Raw genomic sequence first — 18699 nt, 5'->3', positions numbered from 1 at the left:
CTCCTAGGTAATTAATTTAGAGGGTGTCAAAATCACAGTCCTTCAATCATATAGAAACAATAGAACTGTGCACTTTGCAGGATTAAGTAAAATAGAATTTACTGGATGGTAGGCTGGTGTAAGATCCTCCCTTTCTATTTTCCCTGCTCACCTGGGCAGCTACTCAAGCAGCAGTACCATCATGATGTGTTGGGGTCTCTACCTTTTCCCTCATGAGACTTGTTCTTTCTTCCCTAAACATAGGACATCCTATATGTTGCTTGTCCTTGGTATGGCTTAGAGTACTCATTCTATTATGCATTCTTAGTTATGGCTTTGCCATCAATTCAATATCCCTTGTATTCATTCTCTCTTTTGATTGCCACCATCTTAGTTTTAGAATCTACAATTCCTCATTACTTCTCATTTGGAATTTGAACATAACTATCTTAAAGTTGTCCATCTCTACTTTCCTGCCTTCCTCCCCCATCCTTTACACTACTTCCAGAATAATATTTTTAAAATTCTTAGGTCTGATCATGTTTCTTGCTCAAAATGCTTCAATGACTCCCCGTTTCTTTGTGAGTAAAGTCTAGACTCCTTTGCCTGTCATTCAAGGGCATCCACAACTCAATATCACCCTATATTTCCTACCTTATTTCCTAAAACTCCTGCCAAATAATATACTCTCATTCAACTGGATTAGAGGCAACATGGCAGGGTAGATAGGGTATTGAACTTGAATTCAGGATGGAATAGGCTTATATCTCATCACACATACTAGTTGTGTGAGCCTGAGTGTGTTACTTAACCCACTCTCCTTCAGTTTCCTTATATTAAAAACAAGGGGGTTGGACTCCATGATACCTATGGTTCCTACTAACTTTAGATCTCTGATTAAGCCTTCCCCTTTCTGACACAGAATTTATCTTAATATCTTTGTGTCTTTATTCAGACTGTTCTTTGTTCCAAGAATGCTCCCACCTTTGCCCATTTAACTTTTACCTATTTTTTTAACAGCCCAACTCAAATACTGCTTCATCTAGGAAGCTTTCTGAGGGAACTAAAATAATTCTTTAGAAGAGAAACAGCAAGCAGGGTGTTAGATATGATGAATGTTTTGATCTTTCTGTGCTGGTCAAATAATAATGAAACCATTTATGTAGCTTTTCCACTTTGGAACAAAGCTTCTTAAACTGTGGGTCACGACACCCTGTGGGGTTGTATAACTGAATGTGGGGGTTGCAAAAAATTTGGCAACAGTACAAGGTTATATATATCTATTTTATATACCTACATACTCTGGTTGTATACAAATTTTTCTGGCAAAGAAGGGTTGCTAGTGGAAAAAATTGAAGAAATCCTGCTTTAGAAAGTGCCTGACATTCATTATATCATTTTAACCTCATAATGGCTTTGTGAAGTTGGCACAGAGATGTTAGGTAGCTTGTTCAAGGTCACAGAGTAAACAAGAGATCTGAAATTAGAACTTATTTCTTGAAATACATATTTAGCCTCTTCTTTATGTGCTTCTGTCAACTGGACATTTGAAAAACATATATTAAAAGGTCAATTTTTGCACCACAATTTTTGGAAAGGTATACCTTGGATACCTATGGCAAGAGGTTGGGTGGGTCAAAAGATATAACATGGTGTGGTAGAAATAGTACTGGACTTAGAATTGGCCAATGGATTAAAATCCCACTTTTGCTACCTGTGGGACCTTGGGCAAGTCACTTGCCCTTACCGAGTCTCACAAAATGGGACCCCTTCAAGCTTGAAATCTATGCTTTTATGATCCAGTGACAATTCTCTATGTGTAGTATCCATTTCACAGGGCTGTTGTGATGTTCAAATGAGATAATACACATAGATCTCTTTGTAAATATTAAAATACTTTATAAATATCATTTATGATTATAAACATGCATTATTATTATTTATAAGTTATATTAATAAATTCAAGTTATGATTCTTATTTCTGAAGTTATTGGATGGATTGGGGTAGGAGTTTCAGAAATATGGTTGTGTTAAAAGGCTTTCTCTTTTTTTACCCAGGGCAGAGGATGAAAAGCTCTGTGGGTAAGCAACAGCTCACTGATGAAGTAGAAAGAATGCTGGATTTTGAGCCTGAAGACCTGAATTCAGATCTCTGCTCAGACGCTTAATACCTGTGTAACTGTTGGCTTTTCATTCAACCTGTCTGGGTTTTGGTTTTGTCATCTATAAAATGAGCAGGGTTGTATTAGATAATCTCTGAGGTGCCTTGCAGTTCTAAATCTATGACCCCTTTGAAACAATAAGCTCATTTATATTTCTGAATATTGGAGGAGAGTCCTTTTGTAACTGAAGAGATGTCTGTTTCTAGTCCCAGTAAGTATCAGGTCTGGATGAGGGGATGACCTCCTTTATCACATCTGAAAGATGAAATGAGTTAACAGGTAGCCTGTAAGGATTTATTATGAAGGCATCCTCTATAGTCATTTTCATGTTCATCTTGGTCTCTACCAGGTGGCCCCTGCAGGACTTGGCATACCTGCATCCAGCAGGAACTAAGCTTCACTGCTCTTGTTTCTCTCACTTGGCATCAGGCCCTAGTCAGATGCACAGACTCCCCATGCAGTCTTACCTAGGACACACAATGTCACTAGCAACACAAAGCCAGAGTACATAGTCAGAGTGGTTTGTTCATTTTTGTTGTTGTTATTGTTGTTGTTGAAGTAGTGCTACTTATCACTGATCAATGCTGCTCTTCCTTGACTTCCTTTCCAAGCCCTGTGCAGTGACCAAGATGGCCAGCTCTCAGGGCCTGAGGGACAGCTCCACTTCCCAAGACATCCCCACCAGTTTTATGGAAGTGATGAGTGAGTAAACACTATTCAGTTGTTCCCCTTTCCCAAGTCCAGCTGCACCTGTTTGATCATCATCACCTGCATTTGCCATTTAGAAACCAAAAACTTTTTTTTTTTCCACTCTGTGTGTCTATAGGTTGTGTGTCTGGACGGTGCATGTCACAGGGCAGATGCACATCTGGCTCAATTTTTCCCACTTGGATGTGGAATTTGAGGAGTTTTGTCGCCAGGATTCCCTGTCTGTATATTCATTAGAAGACAGGCTCATTGGTGAGTAGGTTTCCATTGTACTACCATGAAGAAATCAGTGCCTCTAATGAGCATTTGTGGTGAAGGGAAAGGCTTGGACTCACTGGTGCTCAAAAGACTCTAATGGCTTATGGTTAACAATGGATTGGCTTATGAGCACTGCATTTATGCATATTTTCACCATACCTTTAAGTTTTTTTTCTTGCAGGCTGAAAAGTGGTGATGGGGTGGCCTGAGGAAACTGGAGAGAGTAGGAAGGCTGAAGCTTTCTGAATTTAAAAATTCAAATTTTCAGATTCCAAAATCTAGGCTTAGCAAGGATGCTACCAGAATGATTATGAAAGTAAAATGTGGGATGTTCTTTGATTTCTTAAGGACTGGTATTCATGCTGGCTGTCATATGAAGTTTCTTACAGGCCTACCAGCTGAGGGTCATTATGACTCCAGCCTGTTTTGGGAATTTTGAGCCAAGAACTCAGTTTTCTAGTTTTCTTATTGGTTGTATTGCTCTGGCTGTGGTTTCAGGGGACCTGGATTTGAATCATGATTGTATCCTTAATTGCTTTTATGACCTTTTAAGCTTGTCAGGGCCTTAGTTTCCTTATTTGCAAAATAAAGGGATAGAACTAGATGGCACTTTCCATCTCTAATTCTCTGGTCCAATAACCTGTTGTGACTGATTGATCCAGTCTTGGTGACTCACCTGCCTTATTTGAGTATGAAGAGAAATACTGACTAGCCATTATAAAGTGCCTAATTATTGAAAAGGATTGGGGTGTTAGAGGTAGGAATGAATCCAGGAAATGAGATGGAATACTAGATTGTTGAGGTACTGCAATATAAATAATTCTTCTTCAGATCGTCAATGAACTGAAGAAGTACCTTTGTTTTTTCTCACTAAGAATCTTTGATGATATGTTGCAGGGAAGTTTTGTGGTGTGGTTGTCCCTTCACCAATCTTCATTAGCTCCAGCTCAGTAAGGCTGAAGTTTGTCTCCGATGCTACAGAGTATGGCACTGGATTTGCACTCACCTACAAAGCTCTTAAACCAAATCATTCTCCTGGTAAAGTAATTTACTTCACTTTACTATTTTGTAGGTCAGGTAAAAAATTGGTGCCACAAGATCCTGGGTGTAGAGCTATCCTAAACATTGAGCTCTGCAGCTAGGTGGTATAGTGGATAGAGTGTTGGGTATGGAGTCAGGAAGACATGAGTTCAAATCCAGCCTCAGCCACTTACTAGCTGTGTGACCCTGGGCAAGTCACTTAAGCCTGTTTGTCTCAGTTTTCTCATTGGTAAAATGAGCTGGAGAAAGAAATGGCAAACCACTCCAGTATCTTTGCCAAGAAAACTCCAAAATTGGGTCATGAAGAGTTGGGCATGACTGAAATGGCTGAACAATAGTGAGCACAGTGGTGAAGGCAAATAGGATATCTTTATCTTCCCAGTCTTGATTGTTAAACAGAACATGGAAATTTAATTTAATTTTATGGAGGATAGAGGGTTACATTGGACAGTGAATACATCTCTGTTTCTTTGTCCTGGTGACCATTCTGATAAGAAATTATGCATACTGAAATGCTGGCAGCCCTTGCAAATAGTGATAGGATGTTAAACATTTAATGTGATCTCATTTGCTCTGAAATGGAACTTCATATGTGATTAGATGGAAATAAAACTTTTACTTATGGTTTTTACTTTAGATTCTGGTTGTGTTGCCTTAACTGTCCTTTTTGAAGAAGGGAAAATACAAAGTTTGCACTATCCAGATGTCTATACGAATCTGGTCAGTTGTCGCTGGATCATTCATGCTCCAGAAGACCACATTATTAAGGTAATGCCTTATTTTTATTTTTTGTTTTGTTTTTTGTTTTTTTGCAGGGCAATTAGGGTTAAGTGACTTGCCCAGGGTCACACAGCTAGTAAGTGTGTCAAGTGTCTGAGGCCTGATTTGAACTCAGGTCCTCCTGAATCCAGGGCCGGTGCTTTATCCACTGCGCCACCTAGCTGCCCTAGGTAATGCCTTATTAATGGGCTCATAAGTATTGCCTAGAACAGTTAATGTTAAAAGTTACCAATTTCCTACACAAGATGGTAAAAATGTTGCTATTTCTTTCAAGGTAAGGATCATTATTCCATCTACTAACTGGTACAACAGGATTACTGGGCACATGTTCAGCAGTTTAGTCCCTTCTTCTATGGGAGTCACTGAAAAACTCAGTGACTCAACCACAAATGCATGTCTTGACCCATCAGTATATAAGATGGCCATAGGTTTTACTAAAGTTCTAGTTTCCATGAAGCCTGAAACACACCATTTTACACTTGTTTGGCATGGCCAGTTAGCATGGATACCATGAAGTCAGTTCACTCTGAGTGGGACCACCATACCCTTATCTCAGCCACTTCAGCAATTTTATTTTTTATTTTTTAATTTTAATTTTTTTCTACTTCAGCAATTTTAGAGTAAAGGAAAAGTTTCATGGCTAAATGAAGTATAAAGTAGTGTTAGGATTTGACCCTTTTGAGTGTGTGTATGGAAGGCAGGGCTGCAATAACTGTGTTTGCTATTTAAAAAGTGGCTTCTGCCTCCCATACAGAGTCTTCAATTTGCACTGGGTTCTTCACTGCAGAGCTACTCTGACTGCCTCAGCTCGTATTGGTCTCAGTTCTTTTCCCCCTGTAGCTTGAGCTCCCTGAGCGGTAGCAGGGCATAGTGGATAGAGAGCTGGCTCAGAGACAGGAAGAGCTCTGATCAAGTCCTACTTCTGACATCTACTGGCTTTGTTACTCTGGGAAAATCATTGAACCTCTTGGGACTCTAGGCCACTCTCTATAGTTTAACACTATAAATTGAAGAAAATGTGCTAGTAGAAGAGATTCCCTTATTCAGGAGTTCCCTATATAAAAGAAAGCATGGGTTTAATCCTGAGCACTTGGTACCCACGGTTTTAGGGAGTCAATCAGTCAGTCTACAAGTGCCAGAAGATTCCCAAGAATTTGGTTCATCTTAGTTTTTGACTAGATCTGGTAATTAGCCCTCCATCTGATTTGGGATGCCACACAAGATAAAGACCCTTTATTGAGCTATCCCACTGACTGTTACCACATCCAGAATTTAATGGGTGGATTTCTAGTTAATCCTTGACATTCTGAGCACCTTTGGGAGGATCTTCCTATTCCTATTTTTGGAGTTTCCTTCTTGGTTCACCCAGACTTACCTTGACAAGGTAGAGATTGTGATCGGAGAGGGGCCATGGTGAGTAGTTTGTGTCTGAAAATCTAATTTCATCTATTTGACTCATTGACCAGGAAGTGCAGGGGCTCAACAGGGATAATCTCCTTTTTCACATTTTTGTGTGTGTGTGTGTGTGTGTGTGAAAATATTCTACCAATCAATTGGGCTAGTGAGTTCCTTTTCTAAAATGAAGACAGTGCCATGGAAGGTTAAGACTTATTCACATTTGATAGGATCTTAAATTTGGAAGGGCCTTAGGGATTACCCAATATAGTTCCTTTGCTTTCCAGATAAAGGAATTGAAACTAAGAGAGATTAAATGGTTTTTTCCCAAAGATCACACAGATAGTAAGTATCAAAGTAGAGATTGGAACTTAAGGTTTTTTACTTCAAAACCTCTGCTCATTACACTATGACATGCTCCCAAGTGGTTTAAGTATATTCCAAACTTCTTCCATCAAATCTGGCTTTTAGAAAACTTACATATTTTTATTTTTCAAAGAGAATTTTTTATGAGTGTCTATTTAAGACTAATACCTTATTTCATTCTGAAAATTTTACACCCAAATGAGTTCTCATCCATTTTGACCTATATTCCAAATGAGCTTGCTTACTTAGAAGGACTAGGTATACCGGGACGGACGCTGGATTTAGAGATAGTGGACTCAGTTCAAATTCTGTTTCAATTCCTTCCCACCAGTGTAACTTTGGTCAAGTCATTTAGCTTCTTCAGGGCCCATTTTTGTCATCTGAAAAATGAGAGGTTTGGAACTCTTTGAGGGCCTTACCAACTCTAAATTTATAGTCCTATAATGGGATGTTCCGTGATGGAAGAGAGCATGCGTTATTTATCTGTCTATCTTCCACCACCTAGTACAGTGCTTTTCACATGGTAGACTAAAAAATGTTTAGTATTGTTGAAAGAGGGAGGGAAGGAGAGATTTTTTTTTTAAGTGAGGCAATGGGGGTTAAGTGACTTGTCCAGGGTCACACAGCTAGTAAGTGTTAAGTGTCTGAGGTCGGATTTGAACTCAGGTACTCCTGAATCCAAGGCCGGTCCTCTATCCACTGCACCACCTAGCTGCCCCCAGGAGAGATATTTTTACTTCAGAATTGACTGGGGCTACAAAGTGAAAGATTGAACAGGACAGCCATAATATGACTGGGAGATAATATAAACGGACATTTATATTGAGTTTTAAGACTATTTATAACAACTACTCATCCCCATTTTATAGTTAAGAACACTGGATGTCTAATGTTAACTTACTTTTCTGACATCCTACGATTTTAATACAGTTCTCTTCTGCTTTTAACTTGAATATTCTTTTCACCATATCCCCTTGCTTTCTAAGAGGGATGAGAAGAGACGGCATGAGAAGATGAAAGAGAATCAAAAAGGAAGGTGACGAAGACAAACTTAGATGGCATTTTGCCTGTCAACTGTTTCCCTCTTTTCTCCCAGATATAAAGTACTTGAATGTAGTTTAAGCCCCTTATTTTATACAAAATGAAACTGAGTCTTGGTATGACTGTGGTAAAGGCAATACCGAATAGTTATTTTAATGCATTTACTGTTTTGCCTAATTACCATGAACCCTGTTAATAGCTATGCACATCATTATATACAAGTCAGATTGGCTTCCTTGTAAACTGTTTTGATTGACAGAAAAACTCTTTTCATGTACTTTCTGCTTTGTGGTTTTATTGCTATTTTCTCTCCTTGTATTTGGGGGCTGCCATCCCAAAAGAATCAGAAAGAACACTGGTTTCACCATCCCATTACCCTGTTCCCTTTCTGGACATGATCTAACACATCAACATTTCTTCTGAAATGTAATACCTGAACTGAAGACAATAAGTCATATTTGATTTGACTACTGAAGCCCATCTAGTGGAGGCTATGGAATTAGGGTTAAGGAAAACATTTTGAGCACTGCAATGACATTACCAGACCTTTGAATTAGGAGAGTTATTTTGTCACATGTAAGAGATGTTTTGGAGAGGGAATGAGACCAGAGGCAGAGAAAAAAACCAGGAGGCTATTAGGCTATTACTGTGTAACAGTTCAGGCAAGAGTTGATGAAGACCTGAACCAGATAGGTTGCTGTGGGAATGGAGAGATGGGGATGTATAATAAGTTATTGTGGCGCTAAGTTAGACACAGCTCCAAACCTTATTGGACATGGTGGGGACGACTGAGGGAGATTGAAAGGCCAAAGATAACTCAAGTTTGGAGCTCTAGAGACCAGTGGGATGATGGTACCATGAACAGAATTAGAGAACTTGGTTCAAGTGACAAGCTTTGTAGAAAAGAGAGTGACTTTGGTTTTGGTCATGATGAATTTGAAATGAGGGTTGAAAGTGTGGGAACTTGGAACTTATTGACATAGAGCAGATTATCAAAGCTATGAGAATAGATGGAAGCTCTCTCCTGTTAGGCTTCAATTCCATATTAATGAGATTCTGAACTTTGTAGCCGAGGACAAAAAAGTCCTGAACTGAAATAATTTAGAAAGAAGTTTATTAAGTCATTCAGCAGAGGGGAAAGCCAAAAAAGGGTGGCGCACTCCCTCTCCACCCCCAGTATCTGTAATTTATATGTCATATAGGATTCAACAAAAGAACAAAGAAACAGTAGCTGATTGGCTGACATGGAGGCAATTTTCAGATAAGACATGACTTTCTTAAGATATGTAGTGGGAGAAAGTACCTCACATTCCTTGCATCAATCTTTAGATCTGACTGGGTTTCTGGTCAGATTAATTTAGGTCCCAAGTTAAGCATTAAATCAATCTGGTCTCTAAACAACAGGTCTATTTTTCCAGCCACTCAGGGATAGGTTCAATGCCATAAAGTTTTCCCACAGTGCCAAATTCCTTCCAACTGGTACGTGGAGGAAAAGAATGCCAACGACTGACATGAGATCATAGTGGTGGCAGTGAAGAAAGGCCTTAAATACAAGATGGCTCCTTCACTGTGCTTTGAAGGAAGGTGTGGATTCTATGAGGCAGAGGTGGCACATTTGAGACAAGGAGTACCACTTGTGTAAAGGCACAGAGAAAAGAGATGGAGTTGTTTGTATTGGAGACAACCACTAAGGTACTTGGGGAGAATGTATGAAAGGGAGTAAAACAAAGTACTATGATGATAGCTTTAAATGCTAGATAATGAAGTGGGTAGGACACCTCAAATTATCTCCATTTCACAAGTGAGGGAACTGAATCTTAAAATAGTTGGGTAGCACCTGAATCAGGAACAGAGTTATGATTAGAATCTGTATAAGAAGACCTAACCACAGTAGAATCTAATATTTGTCCATGAATCCTCACTTGGTTTTTGTAACATTGCTCTTTCTTTGTTTTCCTATCTGTCTGATCCTACCTGTCTGGTATACTTTGCTGAATAGTCATTCATCATTCTACCCTAAAGCATGTATATTTTCAGAGTCTGTCTTGTTCCCTCTTCTCTCTTCTCCATACATACTTTCTTTCATTTGGTGATTTGATCTGCATCCATAGGTACAATTATTATCTTTATACAGATGCTTTCCATATCTCTGAAGAAGCTAGGTAGCACAGTGGATAGAGTTCTAGGACTAAATTCAGGAAGACTGATCCATCTTCATGATTTCAAATCTGGCCTCAGACACTTGTTAGCTGTGTGTCTCTGGGCAAGTCACTTTCATCCTGTTTGCCTCAGTTTCCTCATCTGTAAACATGAGTTGGAGAAGGAAATGACAAGATACTCCAGTATTTTTGCCAAGAAAACCTCAAAAGTGTTCGCAGAGTTGGACAGAATTGAAATGAACAACAATGCATATCTCTATATTTGTCCAGTAAACTCCAGTTGTATTTCTTTATTTGGCTGAATGTTTTTTTGAAATCCCAAACTCAATGTAGTCAGAATTGACCAAAATGCTTTCCCTTACAAACCCACTCCTTTTCCAAACTTTTCTATTTCTTTTGAGGGCATCACTAACTTATCAATCACTCAGGTTCAAAACTTCAGTCATTGTTGATTTTTTTTCTCCCTTACTTCGCATAGCAAATCACTTGCTAAAGTCTGTCAATTTTACATCCTTGGTATCTCTTGCATGTCCTTTCCTTTTTACATTCATATGCGCATCGATCTATTTCAAATCCTCATCTGCTTTCTCCTGGACTATTGTAGTAGCCTGTTTAATGGTCTCCTTCCTTCCAGTTTTTTCCTTCTTCAATATTTCTTCAGAGCTACTAAAACAATCTTCTAAAGAAACAAATCTAAATATGTTACTTTACTGCTCAAAAACATGCAGTGGCTCATTCTTGCTTCTAGGATAAAATGACAACTCCCTGGTCTAGCACTTAAAGCCCTCTATTATATGACCCTTGTTTATCTTCCCAGTTGTATTTCATATAATTTCTTTTTGTGCACTGTACATTCCAGCTAAACTTGACCACTAGCTGTTCCCTGAATGAGACATTTTTTTTTTAATTTTTATTTTTTGGCGAGGCAATGAGGGTTAAGTGACTTGCCCAGGGTCACACAGCTAGTAAGTGTCAAGTGTCCGAGGCTGGATTTGAACTCAGGTCCTCCTGAATCCAAGGCCAGTGCTTTATCCATTGTGCCACCTAGCTGACCCCATGAATGAGACATTCTATTTCCTGCCACTGTGCATTTATACAAGATGTCTGAAATGCCTAGAATGAACTTTCTTCTCATCTCTATTTTGTAGAGTTCTCATCTTTAAGCTCAGATTGCATGCCACATTCTCTATACAATCTTCTTTAATCTTCCCATTTGTTAATCTCCTCTCTGTTTTCAGAAATCCATTGCATTATGCTTATCTTTGTACATGTTGTACTATACCCTTTTGGTTTTTGTCCCCAGGGTCAATGACAGTGCTTTAAAAAAATAAATTCTTACTAAATGTTTTTTTTTTAATTGAATTGAATTGTGCAAAAGATTTAATGAAGTTCATTTGCATTTCAAAGGAACCTTTATATGATATGTAGCATCTTCTTGTTTCACATAGAAAAGTTATTCTCAGTTCATTCCCTCTGATTACCTCGGGGAAAAATTCTTTTGGTAATCCATTCTGCTCCCTCCTGAGTAACAACCTTACTTGATCCTGACAGTGATAATTGGGAAATATGCTATTTCTTTGAATGTGTGTTAAAGACCAGGCTAAAGAGTTTGTAGGCCTTAGCAGTTTCACCCACTGCCACCCCCTTCTGCTGGCTCAATGTGGAAAGAAACAAGAAAAAATGCAGGGAACATTTTGTGTGACTGCAAATTCCTGTGTAGGAAGTTTAAATATTTCTGGGCATAGGTGATGTTTTCATCTTTTTTCCAGTTGAAGATCTTAGCATCAGAAGAAAATAACTGACCACATAGATGATTTTGATGAAGATTTGTCTGATCTGCTAAAGAAAAAAGAGTATCTTACAAATGCCAGGAACAAGGTGGCTTGGAGAACCAATGAATCAATTAAAAAGGATTTTGAGTGGGCAGGGGAGAAAATGTTCAGATAAAACTGTAAGGCAAGATACTATGGAGGATAGAAGGCATAACATAGAGGATCTGCAATGGAGGAGCAGCTTAGTATCTTAGGAGGAAATAAGATTGAAGGATTCTTTTTTTTTTTTTTTTGTGTAGGGCAATGGGGGTTAAGTGACTTGCCCAGGGTCACACAGCTAGTAAATGTAAAGTGTCTGAGGCTGGATTTGAACTCAGGTCCTCCTGAATCCAGGGCTGGTGCTTTATCCACTACACCACCTAGCCACCCCGAAGTATTCTTACAATGAGTAGAGGGGCTGGAATTCTAAAGTCCCTTCCAGCCTGACGAGTTTATGATTCTATGATTATTAAACCAGGTAGGTTGGTATAGCTACCTACAATTTTATATTGGTTAACACTCTTCAAAGTATTACCATGGATTTAAATGAAAGAAGCAGAGATGAGGCATTGAGTGTGTACTGCAGCTGTCACTGCCACTACAACTGCACAACCATTGGCCTTTTTGCTTCCAGCTTCAGTGCCAAAGAAACTCATGAAGATTGTGAAATTTTCACTGAGAATAGGGATGATTTGAACCATAACCTATAATTTGATCCATAGCTTTTTTTCGTAAGTAGGAAATTGAGATCCTTAGAGAAAATGAAGAGAAACTCTTTAAGATGAAAATTGATTCCAAATGAAAATTTTCAGTTGAGAATGACCTTCCAGAATGGATAGAACAAGGAATTAGGTGAAGATAATGAAACACAAGAGAAAAATAACAAGGCTCATAAGAAGGGGTGAAACTCTTAAGATTGGTGCAAATAACAATATTAATACCATTGATGAAGCTGAAGACAAAGGCAGGAAGTAGTAGGGCTTGAGTAGGGCACACACACACACACACACACACACACACACAAACACTCACACACACACTCACACACTGACTTTGCTGATGAAAGTTTTGAGCCTGAACACTGCTGACAATTTGATTCCTAAATGCAGAAACTACACAAAATTTTAAAGAAAAATTTTAAGAATGTAGGAATGAGAGAAAAGAGTGGATCAGGTAAAGAGGGTAGTGCTGATAAAGTTATCCCCAAAGTAGAAGAGATGATAACAAAGAACTTGAAAGCAAAACATCAGAAGAGAAAGAGACCAAGGACAACCCAAGAGAAGCAATGTATCTTGAGTATTGAATTCTTTCCTTACTCTTTTCTTTTCATTTTTTTACTTCAACTTTTTACAAGGTACTTTATTTAAAATATTTTTATTTAATTAAATATTTCTTAATTATATTAACATTTTTAACATTAATTTTGAAAACTTTTGAGTTCTGAATTCTCTTCCTCCCTCCCGCACCTACCCCAGCTCTCGAGAAGGGAAACAATATGATGCTGATCATACATTTGAAGTCATATAAAACATATTTCCATATTAACCATGTTGCAAAAGAAAATATACACACAAAACCTAAGGGAAAAAAAGGGAAAAAAAAGGTATGTTTCAATCTGCTCTCAGAGTTCACCAGTTCTCTCTCTGGAGGTGGATTGAATTTTTAATCAGAGGTTCTTTGGAATTGTCTTAGATTGTTGTCTTGATCTGAGTAGCTAAGTTTTTTATAAGTGATCATCATTACAACATTTGCTGTCACTGTTTACAATGTTCTAATTCTGCTTCACTTTGAATCAGTTCATATAGGTCTGCCCAGGTTTTACTGAAACTATCCTGCTCATCATTTCTTATATAGCATGATAGTATTCCATCACAATCATGTACCACAGCTTCTTCAGCTATTCCTCAGGTGATGGTTATTCCCCTCAAATTCCAGTTCTTTGCCACAACAAAAGAACTTATAAATATATATATATATGTTTAACAAATAGGTCCTTTTCCCTTTTCTTTGATCCCTTTGGGCTACAGACCAGGTAGTGGTATTTCTGGGTCAAAAAGTATATACAATTTTATAGTCATTTGGGCATAGTTCCAAATTGTTCACCAGAATGGTTGGACTAGTTCACAACTCCAGTAACAGTGTGCTAACATCCCAATTTTTCCACATCCACTTCAGCATTTGTCATTTTCCTTTTCTGTTATGTCATACAATCTGATTGGTAGGAGGTGGTTTAGAATAATTTTAATTTGCATTTTTCTGGCTAATGGTGACTTAGAGCATTTTTACAAAGTAATTTTTAAAAAATAAAGAACTGAATTCCATCATTCAGGTTGTTTTTCTAAGCTTTTACCCCTTTCTTGATGTCTTCAGGAATCCACTTCCCATTCATGAAAATGTACTGTAATAACTTTCTTTTCTGTAGTGCAAACATATTTCTAGTACATTGAGAAGAGTGAATAAAACATTTGAAAACTGCAAAAAAGAAAGACTGAAGGAAGAGAATGGAGCAGGAAATAAACAGGATTGAAAGAAAATGTTTTTAGCCTGCAAGCAGAGATGGTGATCCAAATAAAAGTTCCAGTTCTACTACTTATTATCTGTGTGACACTGGACAAATCATTTCTTCTTTCTAGGTCTCAGTTTTAGCCTCTCTTAAAAGAGGGGGTTGGACTAGATTATTCCAGAAGTTTCTAACTGCTTGAATACATTATGAATTTATTCCAGGGCTCTTTCCCCAATCATTTAGGAAAACCTGATCAAGAGATAGTTATGTTGGGGGCAGCTAGGTGGCACAGTGGATAAAGCACTGTCCCTGGATTCAGGAGGACCTGAGTTCAAATCCAGCCTCAGACACTTGACACTTACTAGCTGTGTGACCTTGGGCAAGTCACTTAACCCTCATTGCCCCAAAGGAAAAAAAAAGAGAGAGTTATGTCAGTGTGGCTTAGTTAATAGAACACTGATTGGAATTTAGAAGATCTTAGTATGAATCCCACATCTGCTACATGCTAGCCCTGAGACCTTAGGCAAGTCACTTCATGTCTATGGGTCTGTGTCCTTATATGTAAAAAAATTGGGTGTGCAAGATCTTTTATCTAGTTGTACTATTTTGAGTTTCTTTCTAGTCATCTTTCTCACATTTAGAGTAAGGTGTTTTTGATGACTCTTGGCATGCACTTAAGAATTATATTTCTCTTTGGTTTTAAAGTTAGCCATATGGGAGATTCATATAAAAGTGAAGTGATGGTATAGTATAGAAAGAAGACTGTCTTTGGAGCTAGAAGCCCTGGTTCCAAATCTTAATTTTACTGTTTAGGAGTTGTTTTGGACTAGGTGATCTCTAAGTTTTCTTCCAACTCTAAGCACAAGAGGTATACACTCTTCTAGATTTTCCCAGAGATTAACTCTAAAATGCTTCCTTTTTGGAAACCAGGTGTCAATGGGAGTGGAGTTTATTAAGCTATTATTTCTGTGAACTCAATATTGACATTAGCGAGCGGGAGAGTACTAGCTGTGTGACCCTTGGCACATCATTTAACCCTGTTTTCTTCAGTTTCTTTATCTGTAAAAGGAGCTGGAGAAGGAAATGACAAACCATGCTAGTATCTTTGCTAAGAAAATCCCAAATGAAATCATGAAGAGTTGGACATGACTGAAATGACTCAACAACAACAACAAAGGGGAAAATTCTCAGTGGAACATCTTATGAAACACCACTGGTGGACACTTGGAGATTTATTTACTCTTCACAAAGGATGACTATAGCATGGGAGTAGAATTTAATCTCTTTGAAGTTAGAACTGTTTTTGGTTTTGTTTTAGCATATCCTGGGAAGCTATGGTATTCAGTGGATAGAGTGCCTGTCCTGGAGTCAGGAATACTTATCTTCCAGCCTCAGACATTTGCTAGCAGTGTGACTTTGGGCAAGTCATTTAACTCTACCTCTGTTCCTCAACTATAAAATGAACAGGAGAAGGAAATGGCAAACTACTCCACTATCCTTGCCAAGAAAACCCCAACTTGGAAGACTGAACAACAACAACAAATTGCATACCCTGCACCAGCTCGTATTGATTATGGGAGTTTCCTTATCATTGTAGACAGTTAGGATAGAGTGTTGGAGTTGGAATCAGGAAGTCTAATTTCAATTTTACCTCAGACTCTTTTTTTTTTTTTTTGGTGAGGCAATCCGGGTTAAGTGACTTGCCCAGGGTCACACAGCTAGTAAGTGTCAAGGGCCTGAGGCCAGATTTGAACTCAGGTCCTCCTGAATCCAGGGCCAGTGTTCTATCCATTGTGCCACCTAGCAGCTCCCTTACCTCAGACTCTTAATTAGCTGTGTGACTCTGGGCAAATCACCTAACCTTTTTATGCCTCACCTCAGTTTCATCACTGGTAAAATGGGGATAATAATAGCACCTATCTCCCATCATTGTAAGGATAAAATGAAACAATATTTATAAAGTGCTTTACAAACCTTAAATTGCTCTACAAAGGCTAGCTATCATCATCATCATTAACCCTTATCATTATTATCTAAGTAATTCCCTAAACTATTTTTTTGGGGGGGGGCAGGGCAATGAGGGTTAAGTGACTTGCCCAGGGTCACACAGCTAGTAAGTGTCAAGTGTCTGAAGCCGTATTTGAACTCAGGTCCTTCTGAATACAGGCCTGGTGCTTTATCCACTGCACCGCCTAGCTGTCCCTGGTTCCCTATACTATTGAAATCACAGCTCCTGTCCCTATCTTTTTGTTTTCCCCTTCATTTAGCACAGTACCTTGTACATAGTAGGTGCTTAATGAATGCTTTTTGTATTGGATTTGATCCAACTATTAGTAAATCTCATTCCTGAGAAAAGTGATGAAATTCCATCTTCTATGCTAACTTGCAAATTAACTAACTATTCATAATATTGGCTTTAGGGCAGCTAGATGGAGCAGTGGATAAAGCACCGGCCCTGGATTCAGGAGTACCTGAGTTCAAATCCGGCCTCAAGACACTTAACACTTACTAGCTGTGTGACCCTGGGCAAGTCACTTAACCCCAATTGCCTCACAAAAACAAAAAACAAAAAACAAAACAACAACATAATATTGGCTTTATATATAATTTTACATTTGTTTTTCAGCTTGAATTTCAGAACTTTGAGGTAGAAGAAAGTGATGGCTGCCTCTCAGACTCAGTTACAGTATATGATGACGTGGAAGGGAAGGAGGAAACAGGTTAGTGTCTCATCTTATCTTTGATATCCTCTGTTTCCATTTTTTAGGATGACCAAGGTTTGGAATGGGGAGAAAACAGTGCCCAAAATTGGAATAAGTCTTTTTCATCACACATCTCATGTATATTCCCTGTTTTGGAGGAAAGGTAGATGAGAAAAGGGCAGAGGGAAGAAAGTACTTAGGAACTGTTCACATTCATGAAGAAGTTAGAGTAGGACTCCAGTTTTCCTGTTTATGAAACAAGCATATTGGACTACTGTATGAGATCGGGTTCACCCCACTGTTCTGTTTTTATTACTGTCAGTGGTGCCCAAAACAAAGAGAATACTCTTCCTTGTTTTACCTTGGTTCCTGCCCCATCAGAACTTAAGCATGCAGAAAGACATGCACAGCATAGTGGAAAGTTTCCTAGACTTAGATCTAGGAGGACCTAGGTTCAAATCCTATCTCTGACACCTACCAGCTTTGTGACAATGATCAAGCTACTTAACATCTCGTCCTCAGTTTTCTCATTTGTAGATCAGTCAATCAATAAATACTTATTAAGTGTCTAATGTATGTTAGGCACTGTGCTAAGTGCTGTGAACAAAAAGAAGGCAAAAAACAATCCCTGATCTTAAGTAGCTCACAGTCTAATGGGGGAGACAACATGTGAACACTTATTTACAAACAAGCTATGGGTAGGATAAATTGGAGATAATCATGAGAGGTAAGGCTCTGGAATGATGAGATAAAGTATGTAGAACAGTACAGTGCTTTCTAATGTGAGTGATGGTGAGGTTGAATGCTTTTAGATGGTATTTGTTTTGGGGAAATATAGAAAATCACAACTAGGTCCTTGAAATGGACTAATTATATACTTTGTGGCGGAAAGAGCGCTGGATTTGACGTCTGAAGTTCTGGGGGTAGGTTCTGACTTTGACACTGTGTGACTTAATGGAGCATTGATTTCTTGAGGTCTCAGTTGTAAAATGAAGGATTTGAGCAGATGATTGCTATAAGGTCTTTAAAATTTTATTTTTATTTTTTTATAAGGTCTTTAAATTTTTTTTTTCCTTTTTGGTGAGGCAATTGGGGTTAAGTGACTTGCCCAGGGTCACACAGCTAGTAAGTGTTAAGTGTCTGAGGCCAGATTTGAACTCAGGTCCTCCTGACTCCATGGCCGGTGCTCTAGCCACTGTGCCACCTAACTGTCCCATAAGGTCTTTTTTTTTTTTAAAATCTCAGTCTATGAGACTAAATTATAGTTGACATGTTGGGGGGCAGGGAGAAGGTTAAAATCTATTTAAAAGAACTGATACTAATTATACATAACTTAACCTTTGCCCATTTACTTGCTGAAAATATCTCTGGGAATTGCTTTTGAGAAAAGTCTCCCCTTTTTTTTCTTGCTATTCTTGTCTGATGCCCCCCTCATTGGTGAGGGGCCTGTGGACAATGCTGCTGGCTTTCCTGGGCTGGGATTGGGTTAGCTCGGTACTGTGGCTTTGCTGTGCCCTCACCCGTGATGAGCTCCTCTAGTGTCATGCTAATCAGCTTCCAGGCAGATGAAAGTCGGGTCTTCCGGGGATTTCAGGCTGCCTTTTCCTTCATCTCAGAAACAGGTAAATAATAGCAAAACCGAGATTGGTGAGCCCATTGTCCTCCAATGCTTCATCTTCCAGTCTTCTTCAACTAATTCCCATGTTCTTCCAATCCTTTTCCAAACCCTACTTGCCTTTTTAATTGCTCTGGTCCTTGAGCTTCTCCCAAGAGTTCCCAGAAAACCCATATAAT

The 18699-nt window shown here is 38.6% G+C and overlaps 1 protein-coding gene across 1 annotated transcript in view; it reads left to right on the top strand.

The window, feature by feature from the left end:
* The window catches only part of OVCH2 (ovochymase 2), a 46082-nt gene that overhangs the window by 9243 nt on the left and 18140 nt on the right, over window positions 1-18699 (top strand). The window contains exons 8-14 of the mRNA XM_043972241.1: window positions 2038-2061; window positions 2753-2843; window positions 2968-3101; window positions 4005-4145; window positions 4786-4916; window positions 16830-16923; window positions 18396-18527. Coding sequence (XP_043828176.1) covers window positions 2038-2061; window positions 2753-2843; window positions 2968-3101; window positions 4005-4145; window positions 4786-4916; window positions 16830-16923; window positions 18396-18527 — 747 coding nt within the window. The remainder of the gene's footprint in view (window positions 1-2037; window positions 2062-2752; window positions 2844-2967; window positions 3102-4004; window positions 4146-4785; window positions 4917-16829; window positions 16924-18395; window positions 18528-18699) is intronic.

The sequence above is a fragment of the Dromiciops gliroides genome, chromosome 6, assembly GCF_019393635.1.
Source record: "Dromiciops gliroides isolate mDroGli1 chromosome 6, mDroGli1.pri, whole genome shotgun sequence".
Lineage (NCBI taxonomy): Eukaryota > Metazoa > Chordata > Mammalia > Microbiotheria > Microbiotheriidae > Dromiciops > Dromiciops gliroides.
This window is presented reverse-complemented; position numbering and strand designations above follow the sequence as displayed.